Source organism: Doryrhamphus excisus, linkage group LG13 (genome assembly GCF_037039965.1).
Source record: "Doryrhamphus excisus strain RoL-2023G ecotype Guam linkage group LG13, RoL_Dexc_Guam_v1.1, whole genome shotgun sequence".
In the NCBI taxonomy this organism is placed as follows: Eukaryota; Metazoa; Chordata; class Actinopteri; order Syngnathiformes; family Syngnathidae; genus Doryrhamphus; species Doryrhamphus excisus.
The window spans coordinates 7,509,065-7,528,155 of record NC_136369.1 but is presented as its reverse complement, the minus strand read 5'-3'; the positions used below and the strand labels follow the sequence as shown (position 1 = coordinate 7,528,155).

At 41.3% G+C, this 19,091-nt stretch overlaps 1 protein-coding gene across 4 annotated transcripts; it reads right to left on the bottom strand.

The window, feature by feature from the left end:
* Positions 1-310: 310 nt before the first annotated feature.
* On the bottom strand, positions 311-10,635 carry marchf7 (membrane-associated ring finger (C3HC4) 7). Of its 4 annotated transcripts, XM_058088509.2 has the most exons (12): positions 10,173-10,631; positions 8,928-9,000; positions 8,113-8,301; positions 7,251-7,397; positions 7,002-7,167; positions 6,696-6,884; positions 5,514-6,609; positions 5,272-5,441; positions 2,631-2,734; positions 2,417-2,521; positions 987-1,035; positions 311-847 (listed from the first exon to the last, which is right to left on the bottom strand). In XM_058088509.2, exons 3-12 carry the CDS (start codon positions 8,290-8,292, stop codon positions 759-761), a joined length of 2,295 nt encoding a protein of 764 aa, XP_057944492.2. In that variant the 5' UTR covers positions 8,293-8,301; positions 8,928-9,000; positions 10,173-10,631; the 3' UTR covers positions 311-758. The 4 variants fall into 4 exon arrangements, with proteins under 4 accessions (XP_057944492.2, XP_057944496.2, XP_057944497.2 ...); XM_058088513.2 differs by lacking the exon at positions 987-1,035 and having other exon boundaries at positions 10,173-10,635; XM_058088514.2 differs by lacking the exon at positions 2,417-2,521 and having other exon boundaries at positions 10,173-10,633.
* Between the last annotated feature and the right edge of the window lie 8,456 nt (positions 10,636-19,091).

Sequence of the window (19,091 nt, the reverse complement as noted above, 5' to 3'; positions counted from 1 at the left end):
ATCAGTTTCTGTACTTAAACCGAATAACAGACTGGAAATCATCCATCACATTTATTGTAATCCAAATCAGCTTCTGTACTTAAACCAAATATCAGACTGGAAATCATCCATCACATTTATTGTAATCCAAATCAGCTTCTGTACTTAAACCAAATATCAGACTGGAAATCATCCATCACATTTATTGTAATCCAAATCAGCTTCTGTACTTAAACCAAATAACAGAATGAAAATCATCCATCACATTTATAGTAATCCAAATCAGCTTCTGTACTTAAACCAAATAACAGACTGAAAAGGTAGATTATTAATGTAGTCTTTATTCCCATCATGAAACACATTAATCCTTAAACTCATCCATTAACATTTTATAAAACTTAAATTCAACCATTAACATTTGAACTGCAACACCGAAACAAAGACAATGAACATGCGAGTTAGTCACTCTAGAAATAAATGCTCACTAAGAAAGCAGACACAAAGAGTCAGTGACCCATAATCCGCCATCTTGTCCTCTATTCCGTGGAGCCCTCAAAAACCCTTTCCCACATTAAAGCACTTGCGGTTTTTAACTGTTGCATTTGTGGATGATTATACTGAATAAAGTGCACTCATACAAAGAAAATCAATATTTACCAAACACTAACTCAATTTCACGTTTGCATATCTGCAAATCAGTAACTCAAATATTTCCTGTGCATGTGATTATCGGCCGTGATCAAAACCAATAATGTGTGCATCATCCCCCGTTGTCGTCATCAATAGTCATCGAGGTCATCGTCCAGGTCTGAGAACTCGATAGAAGGGCGGCCATAATCACTCTCATCATCACTTTGGGTGTGGGGGTCTAAGGGGAAGAGAAAACAAGTGAGAGCTTGCAGGCGCTGAGCTCATTTAAAAGCCATCAAAAGGGTGTCAGACACGTGTAGCTTTGTTGGCAACACGTGACAAAAAAAAAAGACATGAGAGAAGAGTGACCAACGTACTTTCAAGATTGTCCACGTTTTCTGGAAGAATTCTCACCAGGTTAAATAACTGGATGTGAAAGGGGAGAATTGGCTCTCTTCAAATCTTCACATTTGCATCAACACAAATCATAAGAACAGTTGCATGCTTGGAAAACATTCACTATGGCGTCTGAGAGTCACAGTGCAGTATGCAATATATGGTTGTTTTTTTTAACACATGCAATTATATATTTTGAAACTAGGGCTGTCAAACCAGTGAAAAAAAAAAAAAAAGACTAATCAGTATTTGAACCCAAAATATGAAATATGGCCACTTTTACTGTGTTTTAGAGGGCTTGTTGTTCAAAGAAAGCAAACCATTTAAGTTCATTTCACTCATTTTTTTGTGTATTTTGCAGCATAAGAAATAGGTTTTTTCTTTTTCTTCACCTTTATTTTACATGCATAATAAAGCTGGAATGTTCAGAGTTCAGCGTGTCCCTGAATGCCCCTCACACCTTTGTGATGCCAATGAGGACCCGTTTCCGAAGAGACATGTTTATGAGCAGGGGTCTCAAACACGCGTCCCGCAGGACACTAGTTTGAGGCCCCCACCTTGAAATGAAAGTTTAATGTTAGTGCGGCCCGCGCAAGTTTGATATGGATGCTGTATGGTATCATGTACCCAGAAAAATTATTACGTTTGATTAATGTTCATGTTAAAGGTTAAATAACTGTTATCCTCCCTATCCGTGTGGAAGTGGTAAGTTTTTGGCTATTTAAGTTTAAAAGAAATAACTTGAAGGCTACCGTTTAGGTCGCTAGCTCTCTAATTTGCGAGTTAGCATGTGTCTCAAGACCCTGCAGTTGCGCAATATGTTGTAAATAAAAAGAGTATAAATGTGACTATAGTCGTGTTTTGTCATGTCTACAGGGCTCTAATAATGCTTTGTTCATTTTAATCTGAAAAAAATAATTTGTCTACCCACCAACTATATGTGGTTTCTTAAGTTTTTATTATTTGCCGTTTTATTTTTATTATTTCATTTATTTTTTTTTATTACTGATTGATTGATTTTCTTTTTTCTTGATTTTTTTTTTTATCAGAGCTTTTATTGTAGAAAATTGGAACCAAAGCACTGAAAAAGTTTGTATATTTTTCTGTTTTTAATAAATGCGTTTTTTTGGGGGGGGAAACCTGATGTGGCCCAGCCTTGCCCAGTGGCCCCCAGGTAAATTGAGTTTGAGACCCGTGTTTATGAGTGTTGAGTTCGGGTCAGAATAAAGAGTCTGCACCGTGTGCATCTGTCGGGACGCCACACTGTGCCGCCGTAGAAAAGGTGTAGCATGCGCGCGTCAATTATGTTCATTAATTTAATTACAGCCGTCAACGCATTCTTTTTGACAGCCCTAATTATGATTGAAAGGCGTGCATTAATTAATACAGGACTGAAAAAGTGTGTCCTCACCCCTGCTGCATCCACTGCCCCCAGGACATCAGAGAACCTCTGTTCACAAAAATGCAACAGCACTACCAGATAGAGACCACTGCTGATGAAGTCGTCATATTCGGACTGTGGAGTGAGACGAGACGTCTCAGCACGGTCCAATCCAGCACAGAGACACTTCAACGTCCACACAGGCGCCCGCGCTTTTTTGCTAAGAGACGGGAGAGCGACTAACCTGCACGTGTGTCCTGTACAGCTGCTGGATGTCGAAGTTGTCGATGTTCAAGCGCAACTTATCCTTGCAGAGTTCGCAGTTTGTGATGGCCTCCAAATCTGTGCCTGAAACCGACAAGAACGTGAAGAACATGAAGAACTCCAAAGCAATTACTGCTAACGACATGTTTATCCTTCCTCTTGTGTTAGCTGGTATCATCTCTTATGTTAACGGGTCGGTTTTGACCCATGTATTAAATCAGCTATAAAAACAATAAGTTACCATTAAATTTGCTTCTCATGTCTTGGTTAGCTTCTTAGGTTTCCTTATCCATGAAAATGTTGGTTTTAATACTTTTGGTGTGGGCGTGTAGGACTTTTTTTGTCACTATACTCCTCCATTTCAATTCATATTTCAAAACATATCTCTTAAATCAATTAGTTTTATTTATTTGACCATTTTAGTATTAATCACTAAAGAAACATCTATGGTGTTTTATATATATACAGTGAAGAAAATAAGTATTTGAACACCCTGCTATTTTGCTATTTCTCCCACTTAGAAATCATGGAGGGGTCTGAAATTTTCATCGTAGGTGCATGTCCACTGTGAGAGAGATAAACTAAAAAGAAAAATCCAGAAATCACAATGCATGATTTTTTAACAATTTATTTGTGTGATACAGCTGCAAATAAGTATTTGAACACCTGTGTATCATCTAGAATTCTGACCCTGAAAGACCTGTTAGTCTGCCCATTAGAAGTCCACCTGCACTCCATGTATCATCCTGAATCAGATGCACCTGTTTGAGGTCGTTAGCTGCATAAAGACACCTGTCCACCCCATACAATCAGTAAGACTTTAACTTGTAACATGGCGAAGACCAAAGAGCTGTCCAAAGACACCAGAGACAAAATTGTACACCTCCACAAGGCTGGAAAGGGCTACGGAGCAATTACCAAGCAGCTTGGTGAAAAAAGGTCCACTGTTGGAGCTATCATTAGAAAATGGAAGAAGCTAAACATGACGGTCAATCTCAATCGGAGTGGAGCCCCATGCAAGATATCACCTCGTGGGGTCTCAATGATTCTAAGAAAGGTGAGGAATCAGCCCAGAACTACACGACAGGACTTGGTCAATGACCTGAAAAGAGCTGGGACCACCGTTTCCAAGGTTACTGTAGGTAATACACTAAGACGTCATGATGTGAAATCATGCATGGCACGAAAGGTTCCCCTGCTTAAACCAGCACATGTCAAGGCCCGTCTTAAGTTTGCATATGACCATTTGGATGATACAGAGGAGTCATGGGAGAAAGTTTTATGGTCAGATGAGACCAAAATAGAACTTTTTGGTCATAATTCCAATAAGCGTGTTTGGAGGAAGAAGAATGAAGAGTACAATCCGAAGAACACCATCCCTACTGTGAAGCATGGGGGTGGTAGCATCATGCTTTGGGGGTGTTTTTCTGCACATGGGACAGGACGAGTGCACTGCATTAAAGAGAGGATGACTGGGGCCGTGTATTGTGAGATTTTGGGGAACAACCTCCTTCCCTCTGTCAGAGCATTGAAGATGGGTCGTGGCTGGGTCTTCCAACACGACAACGACCCGAAGCACACAGCCAGGAAAACCAAGGAGTGGCTCCGTAAGAAGCATATCAAGGTTCTAGCATGGCCCAGCCAGTCTCCAGACCTGAACCCAATCGAAAATCTTTGGAGGGAGCTCAAACTCAGTGTTTCTCAGCGACAGCCCAGAAACCTGACTGATCTAGAGAAGATCTGTGTGGAGGAGTGGGCCAAGATCCCTCCTGCAGTGTGTGCAAACCTGGTGAAAAACTACAGGAAACGTTTGACCTCTGTAATAGCAAACAAAGGCTACTGTACCAAATATTAACATTCATTTTCTCAGGTGTTCAAATACTTATTAGCAGCTGTATCACACAAATAAATTGTTAAAAAATCATGCATTGTGATTTCTGGATTTTTCTTTTTAGTTTATCTCTCTCACAGTGGACATGCACCTACGATGAAAATTTCAGACCCCTCCATGATTTCTAAGTGGGAGAAATAGCAAAATAGCAGGGTGTTCAAATACTTATTTTCTTCACTGTATTAATGTCAAGAAAAGGTAGAAAAAGTTATTGTTTTCAGTTCCAGAACTTTAGTATAAAGTGAAATCAAAAAGCAGAACAGGTCCAGATCTTGGTTCACTGTACTTCTTGCCATTCTTTCCAGGATCCAAATGGTAAATGTGAAATCAGCCAGTCAAATGAGTGAATTCACCTCACATGTCTGGACATTGTTTTTTCTGCTGGTATACTGGAAAAATGGTCAAAATGAGAATCCCCTGAAGCTTACATGATGAGAAGAGGAGCTGGATGTCATTGTGTTGGCTAATTGTACACTTACGATTTCAGTTGTGGCTCAAAATATTGCTTAATAGTCATATTATTATAACCGGGTCGAAACCGACCCTAACAATACAGTGGTCTAATTTCAACCAGACCATTTTGAAATTTAGTAAAAAAAATTTTTTTGTTTTTATTTTGTTGAAATAGAGTTTCCTGACAAAGTCAAAAAGCCTTTGATGCAATAAACAAATGTTATGTGATTCTTTTTATGCATTAAAATGTAAAACACAAGAGGAGGGTTATACATACCCGAGCCGATTTTGGAGCAAAGCCACCTCTTGATGCATTCCTGGTGGACGTACTGCAGACTTCCTGTGCATCTGCAAGGTTGGATCAAGGGGTTGGATGCAGACTCCTCCTTCATCTGGCAGATTCGGCACAGATCTCCTTCGTCCTCGTCTGAATCCTCCAGCAGTAGCCTCGAAGAGAAAAAGGAAGTGTATGACTTTTCTGTCAAGTACCAGCCTTAGTTTTAGCAAAAAGTCATTTACCTTTCCTTAATAATCCGGAGCTTCTCTTGCTTGCTGCTGGTGATGGTGGTGGTGCTGGTGGTGCGAGGAGACGTGAGGCCATCCAGTGGCCTCTCAGTGCCACCTTGAGGAGTGCTGCTGGTGTTCTGAAATGGAGGCACCCTGCGGAGCTGTGACCAGCCAACTGAATTGTCCTCCACTTCAGGTGCCTTGTCCTCCTCTTGCCGGCGAGGACAGGCGCTCCCAAAGAAATCTAAACCAACGGCACCTTGCTCTTCTTCATCCTCGTCATCGTCATACTCTTCATCCTCCTCTTCCTCATAGTTGTTGCTGTCCTGCGATGTTCTCAGCTCAACGTCGTCCCATCTTCTCAGCAGGTGTTGAGGACGACTAAGGTCTTCCTCCAAGCTGGCAGGTGAGGAGGCGCTCTTCTCACGAGCGTGCCTTCGCAGGCGACAGAGAAGAGGAGGACAGCGGCTCCGCAGGGAAGAGGAAAGCCAGGAGTAGTTGCCGCTGGCTGCACCGCTGCCCTCGTCAGGTTCTCCCGGTGATGGCATTCTGGCAGCGCACATGTCGCAGTCTTTGTTTTCCCGGATGGGAGCAAGGTCTGCTCTGCGGTGATTGCTGCTGGATGTGTTGGCCTGCCATCTTCTGGAGTCGGGCTCCACTGCAGTCATCCTGGAGCCCTCGTCACTTTCCAAGGACAGACTGTCATCATCGAGAGTCGACGAGCTGCTCGAGGAGTCCTGGCTGGAGCTGCGTGAGAAGAGGCGGGACAAAAGCTGGCGAGTGGAGGACCGCCCTTGTGGTTCTGCACCTGTAAGGCCGGGTCTCAGGGGGAGCAGAACCTCTGGTCTAGCCGGCGGGGTGCTGTACCAGGAGGAGGAGGAAGAGGAGTGGTCGGTGTGTTCTTGAGATGAAGGACGGCTGGACGAGCCAGTCAAAACACGAGAAGAAGGTCTGTTGTTTAAGTCGCGGGCCAAAGAAAAGCGATTCGCAGTGGAGGACGACACATGATGACCTGGGGAGCTTTCCCGTCCAGTAGAAAGGGAGGAGTAGGCGGTGTCTTTGGGTCGAGCACCTTGGGCGTACGTGGAGGTCACACGGTCTGTCTGATCTGTGAGCAGCGAAGACGAGAACAAGTTTGTGTCGTAGCAACCTTTATAGAACATGTCCTCTGTGTGTCTACAAAGAAAGCCTTACACAATGAAGATGTCAACTCAGAGATCCTCGTCCTCCTTTCTCGCTGTCCAGACAGACTTGGATCATTGTGTGTCTCGGCGTCTCTGCTGGACAACAGTGGCTTTGAACAGGAGGTGGAAGACCGCGAGAGGAAACGGCTGGAGCTCCATGACGACTCCAAAGGATCACTTTGTTTTTCCTTATTGGTAGCTAGAAGAGGACAGACGGTGACATTGTAATACTAATAATAATAATAATAAAAGATCAGTTGGGGTGTGTAGCCGGAAAGGCATGGCTACATTGGTATTTGAGAACCTATTTGAGTACCTCTATTGTTATGCCCATTACTGTTGTAGGTGGACCCTGTAAGGGAAGTAGTAGTCGCTCTTGAGTACAGTCCTCTGTTGTTGTACGCCAATTTGGCTCGTTTAGAATCCCCATCATCAGTGGACGTCAACAGACTGGACCGACCTAACCTCTCATCAGAATCAGCCTGGGCAAAAAGAGTAAGAATGAAAAAAGGTTTTATTTCAGACAGAATTCATCAGCCAAGACATCTCATCACAGCCTTTGTACCAGTTTAGTCCTGCTGCTGATGGAAAATTCTGTCCACAGATGCTCGTAAGGTCGAGTGGGCGCTATGACAGAGGTTGGCATCTTCCAGCTGCTGTTGTGGCTGTCGATGTTGCTGTAATCTCTGGATGAGCGCAGGAGGCGGGAACTCTTTAGGAAGGCCAACATTATAACATTTCAGTACCAAGTAGCATGAAATGATCCTGTTTTCTACTGCTAATCTGTTCAGAGTCAATCACATACATAACCACATAAAACATTTTTCTGCTGTCGCAGCTGAAATGATTCTTCCTTATATGGCTGCATAAATAGCCTGCCTGCTTCTGTAGGAAAGTACAGGAACATAAGGAGATCACACTACCAGTAACACTATCTTGTGAGAAACGCTATGGCCAAAAGCAGGAGTCCAATACGCATGTTGGCTGCCAAGGAATCTAGGCTGTCCTATAAAAAGACCCCCCCCCTCGCCCCCAAGATTCTTCTTTTGCTCCATTGACATACATATTTAGCTACCAGGCCACATGGCTCTGAGGGAATACACAAGTATGAGCTGATGGGAGCCATCCCAGATGAGCATGGAGGCACACTTTCATCGTGGGTTTGCTTGGAAAACTTTTGACTTTTAAATCGAGCCAACAATACAGAGCGGCTTGGGGGCAAAAACAAAAAAAGGCAGTTTAGAGAATGTGGCCAAAAAAAAAAAAAAAAAGACTACTCACACACTGATGGAAAGTGACTATAGTGGATTATTTACACTGACCACTACTTTGGATAGAAACAGAATATGATGCCACACACCAATAGGTATTAAATCAAATATTACATTTATAAGAATAAAAACATTTTGTGTGTGCAGTCCTCTTACCTTTTGGTCCACGTCTGCTTTGAAAGTTGTTGACACCCTAGGAAAGCGCTCATTCAGCCCCGTGTCCCTGCTGTACAGCCTATTGGAACCCAGTGATGAGGAGGACGGTGTGGGACTAGAAGTGTATGGTGACCTTGAAGTGGACAGGCAGAAGGGAAGCCTGCGAGACCTGGAGTCCATCCTGGCTCTCTATTATGACAAGAACATGAGGAATGCTGTTGCTGATGAATACAGTCAAGGCGGGGCATCGACTGCAACAACCTGTTCTGGTTCTCAAAAGAGTTTATGTCACAAAGCCAACTGGGAAAGCACCGAAAAAGGATGATCACATCCTTTTCATAGACAAAAGTTCAGGGTTGTTCTTTATCATATTGTTTTTGCTTCTTTGAGAGTAAATATTCAGTCGGTCTACTAGTGACAACTTGGAAAAGATTGAAGCAAAACTTTGCAATGCTACCACTATTTTCTTAATCTATCTGGCTCACATGGTTAGTTGGACCCCGACCCCCCTCTGCTTGTGACGTCATCTGGCAGTGGTGTGGCGTTACTGATGAAGCACACGCGCGTCAACAAATGCAGACTTCCTGGACTAGGTATCAGCCTATCTTTGGGACTGTGAACTCCGTCACATGAATATGACACTTAGGCACAAACAACAGCACTATGAACAACATTTGTTAAACTATACGTTATTACGCTGTTGGATGCATAACACTACTGTTTATTTTCATTTACTTTTCAATTAATTATGTTCCAACACAAGCTGAAGCACAGCTCACACCCAAAATGTTTAACAGCTACTGACATGGACTCACCTGAAATCAGTCACCAGGAAAACGTAATGATTTCTTCTGACGCACAATCAGGAACTATGCACATGTAGATCTCCTGAATTATTAGAGAGGAAAATAATCACCATTTTTAAAAGATAAAACATCAAATTATTGATTACATTTTGCCAAAATACAGTGTTCACCCATTTGAAAGTAACATTTTCTCTCGAAGCAGCATGACACATCTAGATTTGGAAATATTTTCCAACTTGATCAGGTGGTGAGGGAATCTCCTGTGTGCATTCCCTCCTTCAAGGCACTTGGCATATTTCCTTCAAAAACTAAAGGTCCCAAGCATGTACACTTTCGGTTTGCTACAATTGTCAGCTGAAAAATCATTACAATATGATCCCTCATTATTTGATATGCAAGAAAAGGTATTATCAGTCTTGACATGCTCTCACATTGACATAAATAGTATGCAATAACTACCTGCCAGTAAGTCCTGTACATGTTCACTGCTTCCATTGTCTTTTTAATCACTATTAAAGGGACATCCACTTCATGCAAATATTACGGTTGTACCATCCAGATGATGGGGGACTTCCCTGTGGACTATGTAGTAAAATGCCTATGAAATTACCCTGCCGACTTACGGCTTTGAACCGCCAACAACCGTCCTTAAGATGCTTTGATGCTCTTGATCAACTGGACTATATTTGACGTTACTCAAGACACTTTAATAGTTGACATGCGAGTCCTGACTGCTATTCGAGACACAAATATAAGGTGCACACGTATGCAACGTTATTTTTTTTACTCAAGGCAGTTGTCAGTATTATTCGACTGCATTGCACAGACAATAAAGACGTCGATTTTGATATTGGGTCCTTGAACGTGACTACAGGCCTTGACACCAGTTGGAACCACCGATATTGCTCGTAAAAATGTTATTGATATTTTATTTCTGGATATTAACAGCCATACCGCAACATAGCAAAACATATGTCTCATCAAATTATACACCTCTGAGCGTCATGACATTAAGAATGAACGCTCATTTAGCGACATTTGCTTTAAAATAACATTAGCTTCTATTAGCAAATTAGCTTGTAGTTTAAGCTGTGGACAGTGATGTTATGTACAGCTGCTCAGGTTATCATCGCTTGCTATCTATAGTTCAAACTCGCATGCAAACGCAATTTATTTGGTGCCTGTTCGTTTATGACTTATTGATGGCTAAAATAAACAAGACTATAAACAAGGTACTCAGTATTAAACCCTCACCTTGAATTTCAGCCTTCCTTGTGGCAATAATGATGGCGTCTGTGTGGACTGCAGCTGAGCAGTATCATGGAAGAAGTTTGCCCCGTTGTTGTTCTGACAGGAAACCTCCAGGAAGTCAGGTGTCAGCATATAAATAGCGTGAGCTTCACCGAGCTGTTGTGGATCGATGCCAAAACACTCAAGTCTCACACACACGTTTCACCCAAGGATTAGAACATTAATCACGAGTACAACCTGTTGTATCTTTAACCTACTACTAAAGAATTATATCACTATTATTTGTTGTACAGTGCAACACGTTTTGAAAATGTCATGCGACGACGAGTATAAGCCCCTTTACGTTGAAGTCCGCACTGGTTAGTTCAAGATTTAAAAGTTACATTTACTGTGAAATTACCACCAGAATATAGTTAACGGCGAATGGGTTGTTCATAGCATATTAAGGTAAGTAAATCTGGCAACAACAACCTCGTAAGAGCAGCCTTTAATTGAACAGCGTCACCTCGTGGCCAACACTCGTGGGAGCACCCTGCCCGTCCAGTAAAAAAAACAAAACATCCGCTTAGAAAACAACACAATTTTTACTTGTTTGTCTTTTTGCTTATGTTTTTCATCTATTCTAAGTTGCCTGAGCATTTTTTTTCTCGGATGCGTTGGGTGACATTTTTAAAAATCACATTTTTATTAGATTATAACAGTCTCAGCATAAAAAACTGAACAATATGAATTAAGGATGTCCCATATTGGCTTTTTTTTTGGCGAAAACCGATATGCCAATATTGTTTTATTCTCAATCTCTGATACCAATATCTGCCGATGCCGATATGTATCGGTCCACCGATAAATTGTTACTGCTTGCTCAGTTCACACACCAGGTAACGTTGGAAACGCGTTGGCTAGTCCAGCTACATACTGGCCCATGTTCACAAAACAGTCTAAAATGCATTTCTTTTGCTGGTAAACAATCAATCTCTTGTGCCAGACGGTGGTATCTTTGAGAATTGTAACCACATGTGGCTTTGCTAGCAAGTAAACAAAGTAGCACAGCTCAGGGGGGAAGGCGGGGGAGGGGTTACAGACATGCCCATATAAGGAAGTCCACCCCTCTGTGACATCACAAAGGGGCAGTTTTACGTTTTGAGGCGTTTTAAGCCAAGCCAAAAGTCTTTCAGGGCTCACTTCCAAATGTGCAAACCTCATTATCTGAAACGTTGGCATCGTTTAACACGAGAATACAACATTCTAACTTATATTTATAGGTCAGAAAAGTTTAAAAAGCATAACAGGTCACCTTTAAATATTGGTTTTCATGATTGGTCACTGTGCCCATACCAATATCAACCGACATTGACGACTACTGCAAAAAAAGATTATTATGGATATAATTATACATTGGTTGTGTGTGGTTGAATACGCTCTAGTGCAGCGATTCTTACCCTAACTTGGGCCTCAAGCGCCACCTATAGGGCCGCAAAAAAGATTTTGGGGCCGTGGGACTGCACAGTAGGTTATCAACTGAAGACACCAGAGGGAGGCTAGCCGCTATGCTAATACTGTATGTTATCCATTAGACGCTCAGTGACAGTGCAGCTTCCGACCAGATGGTGGCGGTAATGTGTCAGTCGGTTGTTTAACAAGCTCAGAGAAGATCAGAAGAAGACAAGTAGCAATGAACAATATGAATTTGAATTTGAAAACGGAAAAATTAAGACAAAAGTGGTGCCAGTCCTCGCCAAAAGACAAAATGTTTACCTAAGTACAATCCTGAGGAAGAGCAACATCTTTTGTTTTTAGCTTGTTAGCTTCTTAAACTGTGAGTGGATTTGATATATTATTGAAAACAAATGAATGAGATCAATAAAATCTATACAGTGTTAATTTTTAATGAAAAAAATCGGCCTCAACGTATAAAAAGGTTAAGAACCCCTGCTCTAGTATACACTCAGCATTAAGACAGCACATGTACTACTGAGAGCTGACGTCATTGTAAATGAAACATGAAAATAGTAACCACTAAGGGACGCTGTAGTTCACAATTTTCACTCCACATTTTCAGCCCACACAAGTAAAGAGCTTCTTTTTTATTTGTACTAATAAAGTTGGTGTTTGTTGAGTCAGGGGGACAATTAAAGCCAGTTTTAACAAGTTTAATTAGACCGATTTGAATAATTGTTTTGAAAAGCATTGCAGATCCTGGCATCCCTATAAATCCTGGATTAGCCACATTCATTTGATTTGCATTCTCTAACTCCTGTCTAATTTAGCAGGAAACCTTGATTGAGTTCAAGTCTGCACAGTAATTCATTAGGCTACTTTTAATTAATTTTGCTTTCCTGCCACAGATATCATAATTAAAACTAAACAGCACTGGAGTAAAACAAATTCAGCAACTAGAACTGTCACACATTGTCGTCATGTTAAGTGCTTGGGGCTCCAGAAAGGGCAGCTGAAAATGTAGCCGGAGCATTTTTCTGCACAGCTATATGCATAATAATGTGAAGGTCAACATCATTCTCATCATACTTGGTAAAATGTTGCACTTGAAAGCACCACCGATCCATTATCAGCCTCATGTATACAGCAGAACAGTGATCATCCAAATGTAAATCTACTCAAGGCTAACAGAGCAAGAGGTGAAGGAGAATCAAAGAGCGAAAGGGATAAATATAGGAAGGCGGGCGCTGCAAATTAATTGCTGACAAAAAAGGATGCGTGACCTAGACAAACGAGGAAGTACAAGGTCTGCGGAGAAGGGGAGGAGGCTGCTCAAACCAACTGCAGGGCTACAGGCCAGGCCATGCCATACCGTTCACCCCCACTCTCCCGCTTCAGACACACTGATTCTGCACACTGCTGTGTGAACAGAGACAACAAGCTCTCCTCCCCCAGTGCCACTGATAGGATGATAATGGAGCATTCCTCAGAGCTGTTTCTCATTCATGCTAGCAGTGACAAGGGAGGAACATGCTTGTTTTTCCACTGGGGGCAGCTAAAACTCTTCCAGCTCATGGCCATGTAACCTGAGACGTGCACACAATATCTTCCTCTTACTGCAATCCTCTTTTTATGTGCGATAGATATTTACCTGTCTCACTGAGGCGTTGCTCATTTATCACAAGTGGACAGGAAGCACATCCAGCTATATGAAGCTGCTACGTCATTGAGAATATTTCTTTTCTTTACGTACATAGCTAATTTTTGGATGACTAAATGAGAACATGAAAACAAGAAGAAAAACTATGCAAAGTTTGGATTTGGCTGGAGCCTTTAAGACAGGGGTCTCAAACTAGTGTCCTGCGGGCCCCATATGGCCGCGTGTAGAAATAATAAGAGTAAATAAGCCATCTAAGACATACAGTGAAGAAAATAAGTATTTGAACACCCTGCTATTTTGCTATTTCTCCCACTTAGAAATCATGGAGGGGTCTGAAATTTTCATCGTAGGTGCATGTCCACTGTGAGAGAGATAAACTAAAAAGAAAAATCCAGAAATCACAATGCATGATTTTTTAACAATTTATTTGTGTGATACAGCTGCAAATAAGTATTTGAACACCTGTGTATCATCTAGAATTCTGACCCTGAAAGACCTGTTAGTCTGCCCATTAGAAGTCCACCTGCACTCCATGTATCATCCTGAATCAGATGCACCTGTTTGAGGTCGTTAGCTGCATAAAGACACCTGTCCACCCCATACAATCAGTAAGACTTTAACTTGTAACATGGCGAAGACCAAAGAGCAGTCCAAAGACACCAGAGACAAAATTGTACACCTCCACAAGGCTGGAAAGGGCTACGGAGCAATTACCAAGCAGCTTGGTGAAAAAAGGTCCACTGTTGGAGCTATCATTAGAAAATGGAAGAAGCTAAACATGACGGTCAATCTCAATCGGAGTGGAGCCCCATGCAAGATATCACCTCGTGGGGTCTCAATGATTCTAAGAAAGGTGAGGAATCAGCCCAGAACTACACGACAGGACTTGGTCAATGACCTGAAAAGAGCTGGGACCACCGTTTCCAAGGTTACTGTAGGTAATACACTAAGACGTCATGATGTGAAATCATGCATGGCACGAAAGGTTCCCCTGCTTAAACCAGCACATGTCAAGGCCCGTCTTAAGTTTGCATATGACCATTTGGATGATACAGAGGAGTCATGGGAGAAAGTTTTATGGTCAGATGAGACCAAAATAGAACTTTTTGGTCATAATTCCAATAAGCGTGTTTGGAGGAAGAAGAATGAAGAGTACAATCCGAAGAACACCATCCCTACTGTGAAGCATGGGGGTGGTAGCATCATGCTTTGGGGGTGTTTTTCTGCACATGGGACAGGACGAGTGCACTGCATTAAAGAGAGGATGACTGGGGCCGTGTATTGTGAGATTTTGGGGAACAACCTCCTTCCCTCTGTCAGAGCATTGAAGATGGGTCGTGGCTGGGTCTTCCAACACGACAACGACCCGAAGCACACAGCCAGGAAAACCAAGGAGTGGCTCCGTAAGAAGCATATCAAGGTTCTAGCATGGCCCAGCCAGTCTCCAGACCTGAACCCAATCGAAAATCTTTGGAGGGAGCTCAAACTCCGTGTTTCTCAGCGACAGCCCAGAAACCTGACTGATCTAGAGAAGATCTGTGTGGAGGAGTGGGCCAAGATCCCTCCTGCAGTGTGTGCAAACCTGGTGAAAAACTACAGGAAACGTTTGACCTCTGTAATAGCAAACAAAGGCTACTGTACCAAATATTAACATTCATTTTCTCAGGTGTTCAAATACTTATTAGCAGCTGTATCACACAAATAAATTGTTAAAAAATCATGCATTGTGATTTCTGGATTTTTCTTTTTAGTTTATCTCTCTCACAGTGGACATGCACCTACGATGGAAATTTCAGACCCCTCCATGATTTCTAAGTGGGAGAAATAGCAAAATAGCAGGGTGTTCAAATACTTATTTTCTTCACTGTAAATACAACTCAGTAACATTATCAATGTATTTGAATGCTTCTTCTTAGTTAATTTAACCATTTCTATGCTTGAAAAACCTTCATTTAGTCCAGGGGTCTCAAACATGCGTCCCACAGGCCAAATGTGGCCCGCAGGACACTAATTTGAGGCCCCCGCCTTGATATGAAAGTTTAATGTTAGTGCGGCCCGCGCAAGTTTGATATGGATGCTGTATGGTATCATGTACCCAGAAAAAATTATTACGTTTGATTAATGTTCATGTTAAAGGTTAAATAACTGTTAATAGTTATCCTCCCTATCCGTGTGGAAGTGGTAAGTTTTTGGCTATTTAAGTTTAAAGGAAATAACTTGAAGTCTACCGTTTAGGTCGCTAGCTCTCTAGTTTGCGAGTTAGCATGTGTCTCAAGACCCTGCAGTTGCGCAATATGTTGTAAATAAAAAGAGTATAAATGTGACTATAGTCGTGTTTTGTCATGTCTACAGGGCTCTAATAATGCTTTGTTCATTTTAATCTGAAAAAAATAATTTGTCTACCCACCAACTATATGTGGTTTCTTAAGTTTTTATTATTTGCCGTTTTATTATTATTATTATTTTATTTATTTATTACTGATTTATTTTTGATTTGTTTATTTTTTTCCCATCTTATTTTGTGCAGAAAAATAAAAATTAAGATATTTGAGAACAGTGGAATGTTTTATCAGAACTTTTATTGTAGAAAATCGGAACCAAAGCACTGAAAAAGTTTGTATATTTTTCTGTTTTTAATAAATGCGTTTTTTTTTGGAAAACCTGATGCGGCCCAGCCTTGCCCAGACCCTAGCTCCAGTGCCCCCCAGGTAAATTGAGTTTGAGACCCCTGCTTTAAGACACAAAATAACTTGAAGAATGTCTGGATTTGTCCAGGAGTGTGTAATCACACAGGAATGTCCTGAGACATTTCTGCTTTTCCTCTACAAGAACTCTCTTTTCCCACGGCTCGTACAGGTCTTGAGAATCTGTTTCCGCTCCCTCCCTTTCTCTGCCTTCCTCTCACACTATGTTTGGAGAGACACACGGACACCACAAAAAGCTGCTTTATGGGACGCTAATACTGAGCTCGGTGTCTTGAAGAGGACAGAGAGCAAGAGTCGCTGCTTTCTGGGAAAGCACTCGGAAGGAACATACGGGCTAAAGGTTGGGAGTTATTTTGAGTGCAAATCAAAAGGAAAGAACCTTGAAACACGGCAGAGTTGAATGAACTTCAAAAGCACATTTGCTGAGGCTTCAAGTGTACGGGGTTGTATTGGAAATGGATTCACTCATTGGAAGATTCTTTTCTGGTGGTAGTGATTCATTTTGTTATTATTGTTTGCAATTGGGAACAGATCAGGTAAATAGAATAGTAAATGAGCAAGGCAGCATGTAGCAACATCATCAAACGTGCTATTTTGGAACATTCTTTACCTGCCAAACATACACCCCATTGATCTGACTGTTTTATTTCAATACACATGCTGTGGAGAGTACTGCGATGGCTAAATGAGCTGTTTATTTTCAATTAGTGACTTTCGGAAACAGAGTATAACCCCACACAAGCACTAAAAGGCTTCCCCCAAAACACTCAGAGAACATTTGTTGGTCTTAATGTTCCCCAGACACAAAGTGACATCTGCCTCCCTCCCTCCATGCCCGGTGCTCTTTGTTCAGAGGAGCACTGAGGGGAGCCTCTTGCACATTGAAGGCAAAGATGATGTCACCATTGTGATCATTTCTGTGCACTACGGTGCCCTATTTTTTGACCAGGCGTCACTGAGGGAAAAGCCACAATGTCTGCTCGCACACTGCCAGGAGCAACACAGGCCTGCCACTATTAATTAACACAAGGCCTGTTGTTTTTTTTAAGACCACCCCCACACACACACACACCCATTAACATCTAGATGATCCTTGGCGACTATTTTTGTCCAATCTCAAAATGTATGTGTGAGGCTTCTTAATTAATGAGAAGCTTTGGAAAGGACTTTGCATATTGTAAAGCATCTTGGGTGTACTTCATCCCAACATTTAAAGGACCAAACAAAGCCTACGTTTATTTATATTGAAGCCAAAACCTGGTTGATGTATTGCATGCTGCTCAGCATAATCATTATGGTGACCCACTTTATATGCACAAAGCAGTAAGGAGTCTTATATACGTCAAATAAATCATCTAATGCATTTGTTTAGGACCCACATTCACCTTTGTTGTCATTTTATGGAAAAATGTTCACTTATAACATCATACATACTAATTCTGTCAGTTATATTACTGAATAGTTGCATCATAAATGTATAAAAAAACAATAAATGACATACCTGTATATAAAGTGTATATACTGCTACTACAGTATTACAAGTCTAACATATTTTGTTGCGATTCATGATTAGTGTTGTTTACTGACACAAATTCTCCAAATGCCTTCTAGCGCACAATTTGTAAGCAGCCAATTGAGGCTTGCAAGAGCACGATAGAACTGCGTCTCTTTATAAACTGTGTTTTAGTTTTTTTAGATGAAACACTCTGAAAACTTCAATCAGGGCCAAATGTCAGCTCATGATGAAGACAAACCAAGCGGTTACCCTTTGGGAGGAGATGTTGTCTTGCACAGGAATTATCCAAAAGTGACTATCTCCATTAAAAAGCATTAAAAGTGCAGAAAGAATAAGATTTATAATGGTGACAACTGGACAAATAATCTCATAGTAAGTATTTTACTTTGGCTCTTCAATGTAAACAATTATTAAATAAATACCATCCATCCATCTTTTATGCCGCTTGTCCTCACTGGGTTCACAAGGGTATGCTGGAGCCTATCCCAGCTGAATTTGGGCAAGAGGCGTTGTACACTCTGGAGTGGTCGCCAGCCAATTGCAGAGCACATACAGACAAACAACCATTCACACTCACATTGGCAATTTAGAGTCTCCAATTAAAAGTTTTGAATGTGGAAGGAAATCCGAGTATCCGGAGAAAACCCACACATGCACGGGGAGAGCATGCAAACTCCACACAGAGATAGCCAAGGGTGGAATTGAACTCGGGTCTCACCAGTCCAGGGTGTACACCGCCTCTCAACTCCCACCTGAAGTCAGCTGGGATAGGCTCCAGCATACCCACCGCAAACCTAGTAGGGTAAGCGGCATAGAAAAGGTATGAATGTTCTTTTGTGGTTGTTTATTAGTCATTATTTATTAAGTATGTTTTGACTAAATCAGGGGTCTCAAACTCAATTTAACTGGGGGCCACTGGAGCTAGGGTCTGGGCAAGGCTGGGCCGCATCAGGTTTTCCCAAAAAAAAAAAAAACGCATTTATTAAAAACAGAAAAATATACAAACTTTTTCAGTGCTTTGGTTCCGATTTTCTACAATAAAAGCTCTGATAAAACAGTCCACTGTTCTCAAATATCTTAATTTTTATTTTTCTGCACAAAATAAGATGAAAAATAAATAAACAAATCAAGAATTAATATATATAATAAAACGGCAAATAATAAAAACTTAAGAAACCACATATAGTTGGTGGGTAGACAAATTATTTTTTTCAGATTAAAATGAACAAAGCATTATTAGAGCCCTGTAGACATGACAAAACACGACTATAGTCACATTTATACTCTTTTTATTTACAACATATTGCGCAACTGCAGGGACTTGAGACACATGCTAACTCGCAAACTAGAGAGCTAGCGACCTAAACGGTAGCCTTCAAGTTATTTCCTTTAAACTTAAATAGCCAAAAACTTACCACTTCCACACGGATAGGGAGGATAACTATTAACAGTTATTTAACCTTTAACATGAACATTAATCAAACGTAATAATTTTTTCTGGGTACATGATACCATACAGCATCCATATCAAACTTGCGCGGGCTGCACTAACATTAAACTTTCATATCAAGGCGGGGGCCTCAAATTAGTGTCCTGCATTTGGC

Bases quoted from the DNA above. Each gene is read 5' to 3' on its own strand.
- marchf7 (XM_058088509.2), bottom strand. From the start codon at position 8,292: ATGGACTCCAGGTCTCGCAGGCTTCCCTTCTGCCTGTCCACTTCAAGG. The intron at 6,885-7,001 runs GTACTCAAATAG...GTCCTCTTCTAG, and splicing joins TAATGGGCATAACAATAGAG to CTACCAATAAGGAAAAACAA. The intron at 6,610-6,695 runs GTAAGGCTTTCT...CGCTGCTCACAG, and splicing joins TGAGTTGACATCTTCATTGT to ATCAGACAGACCGTGTGACC.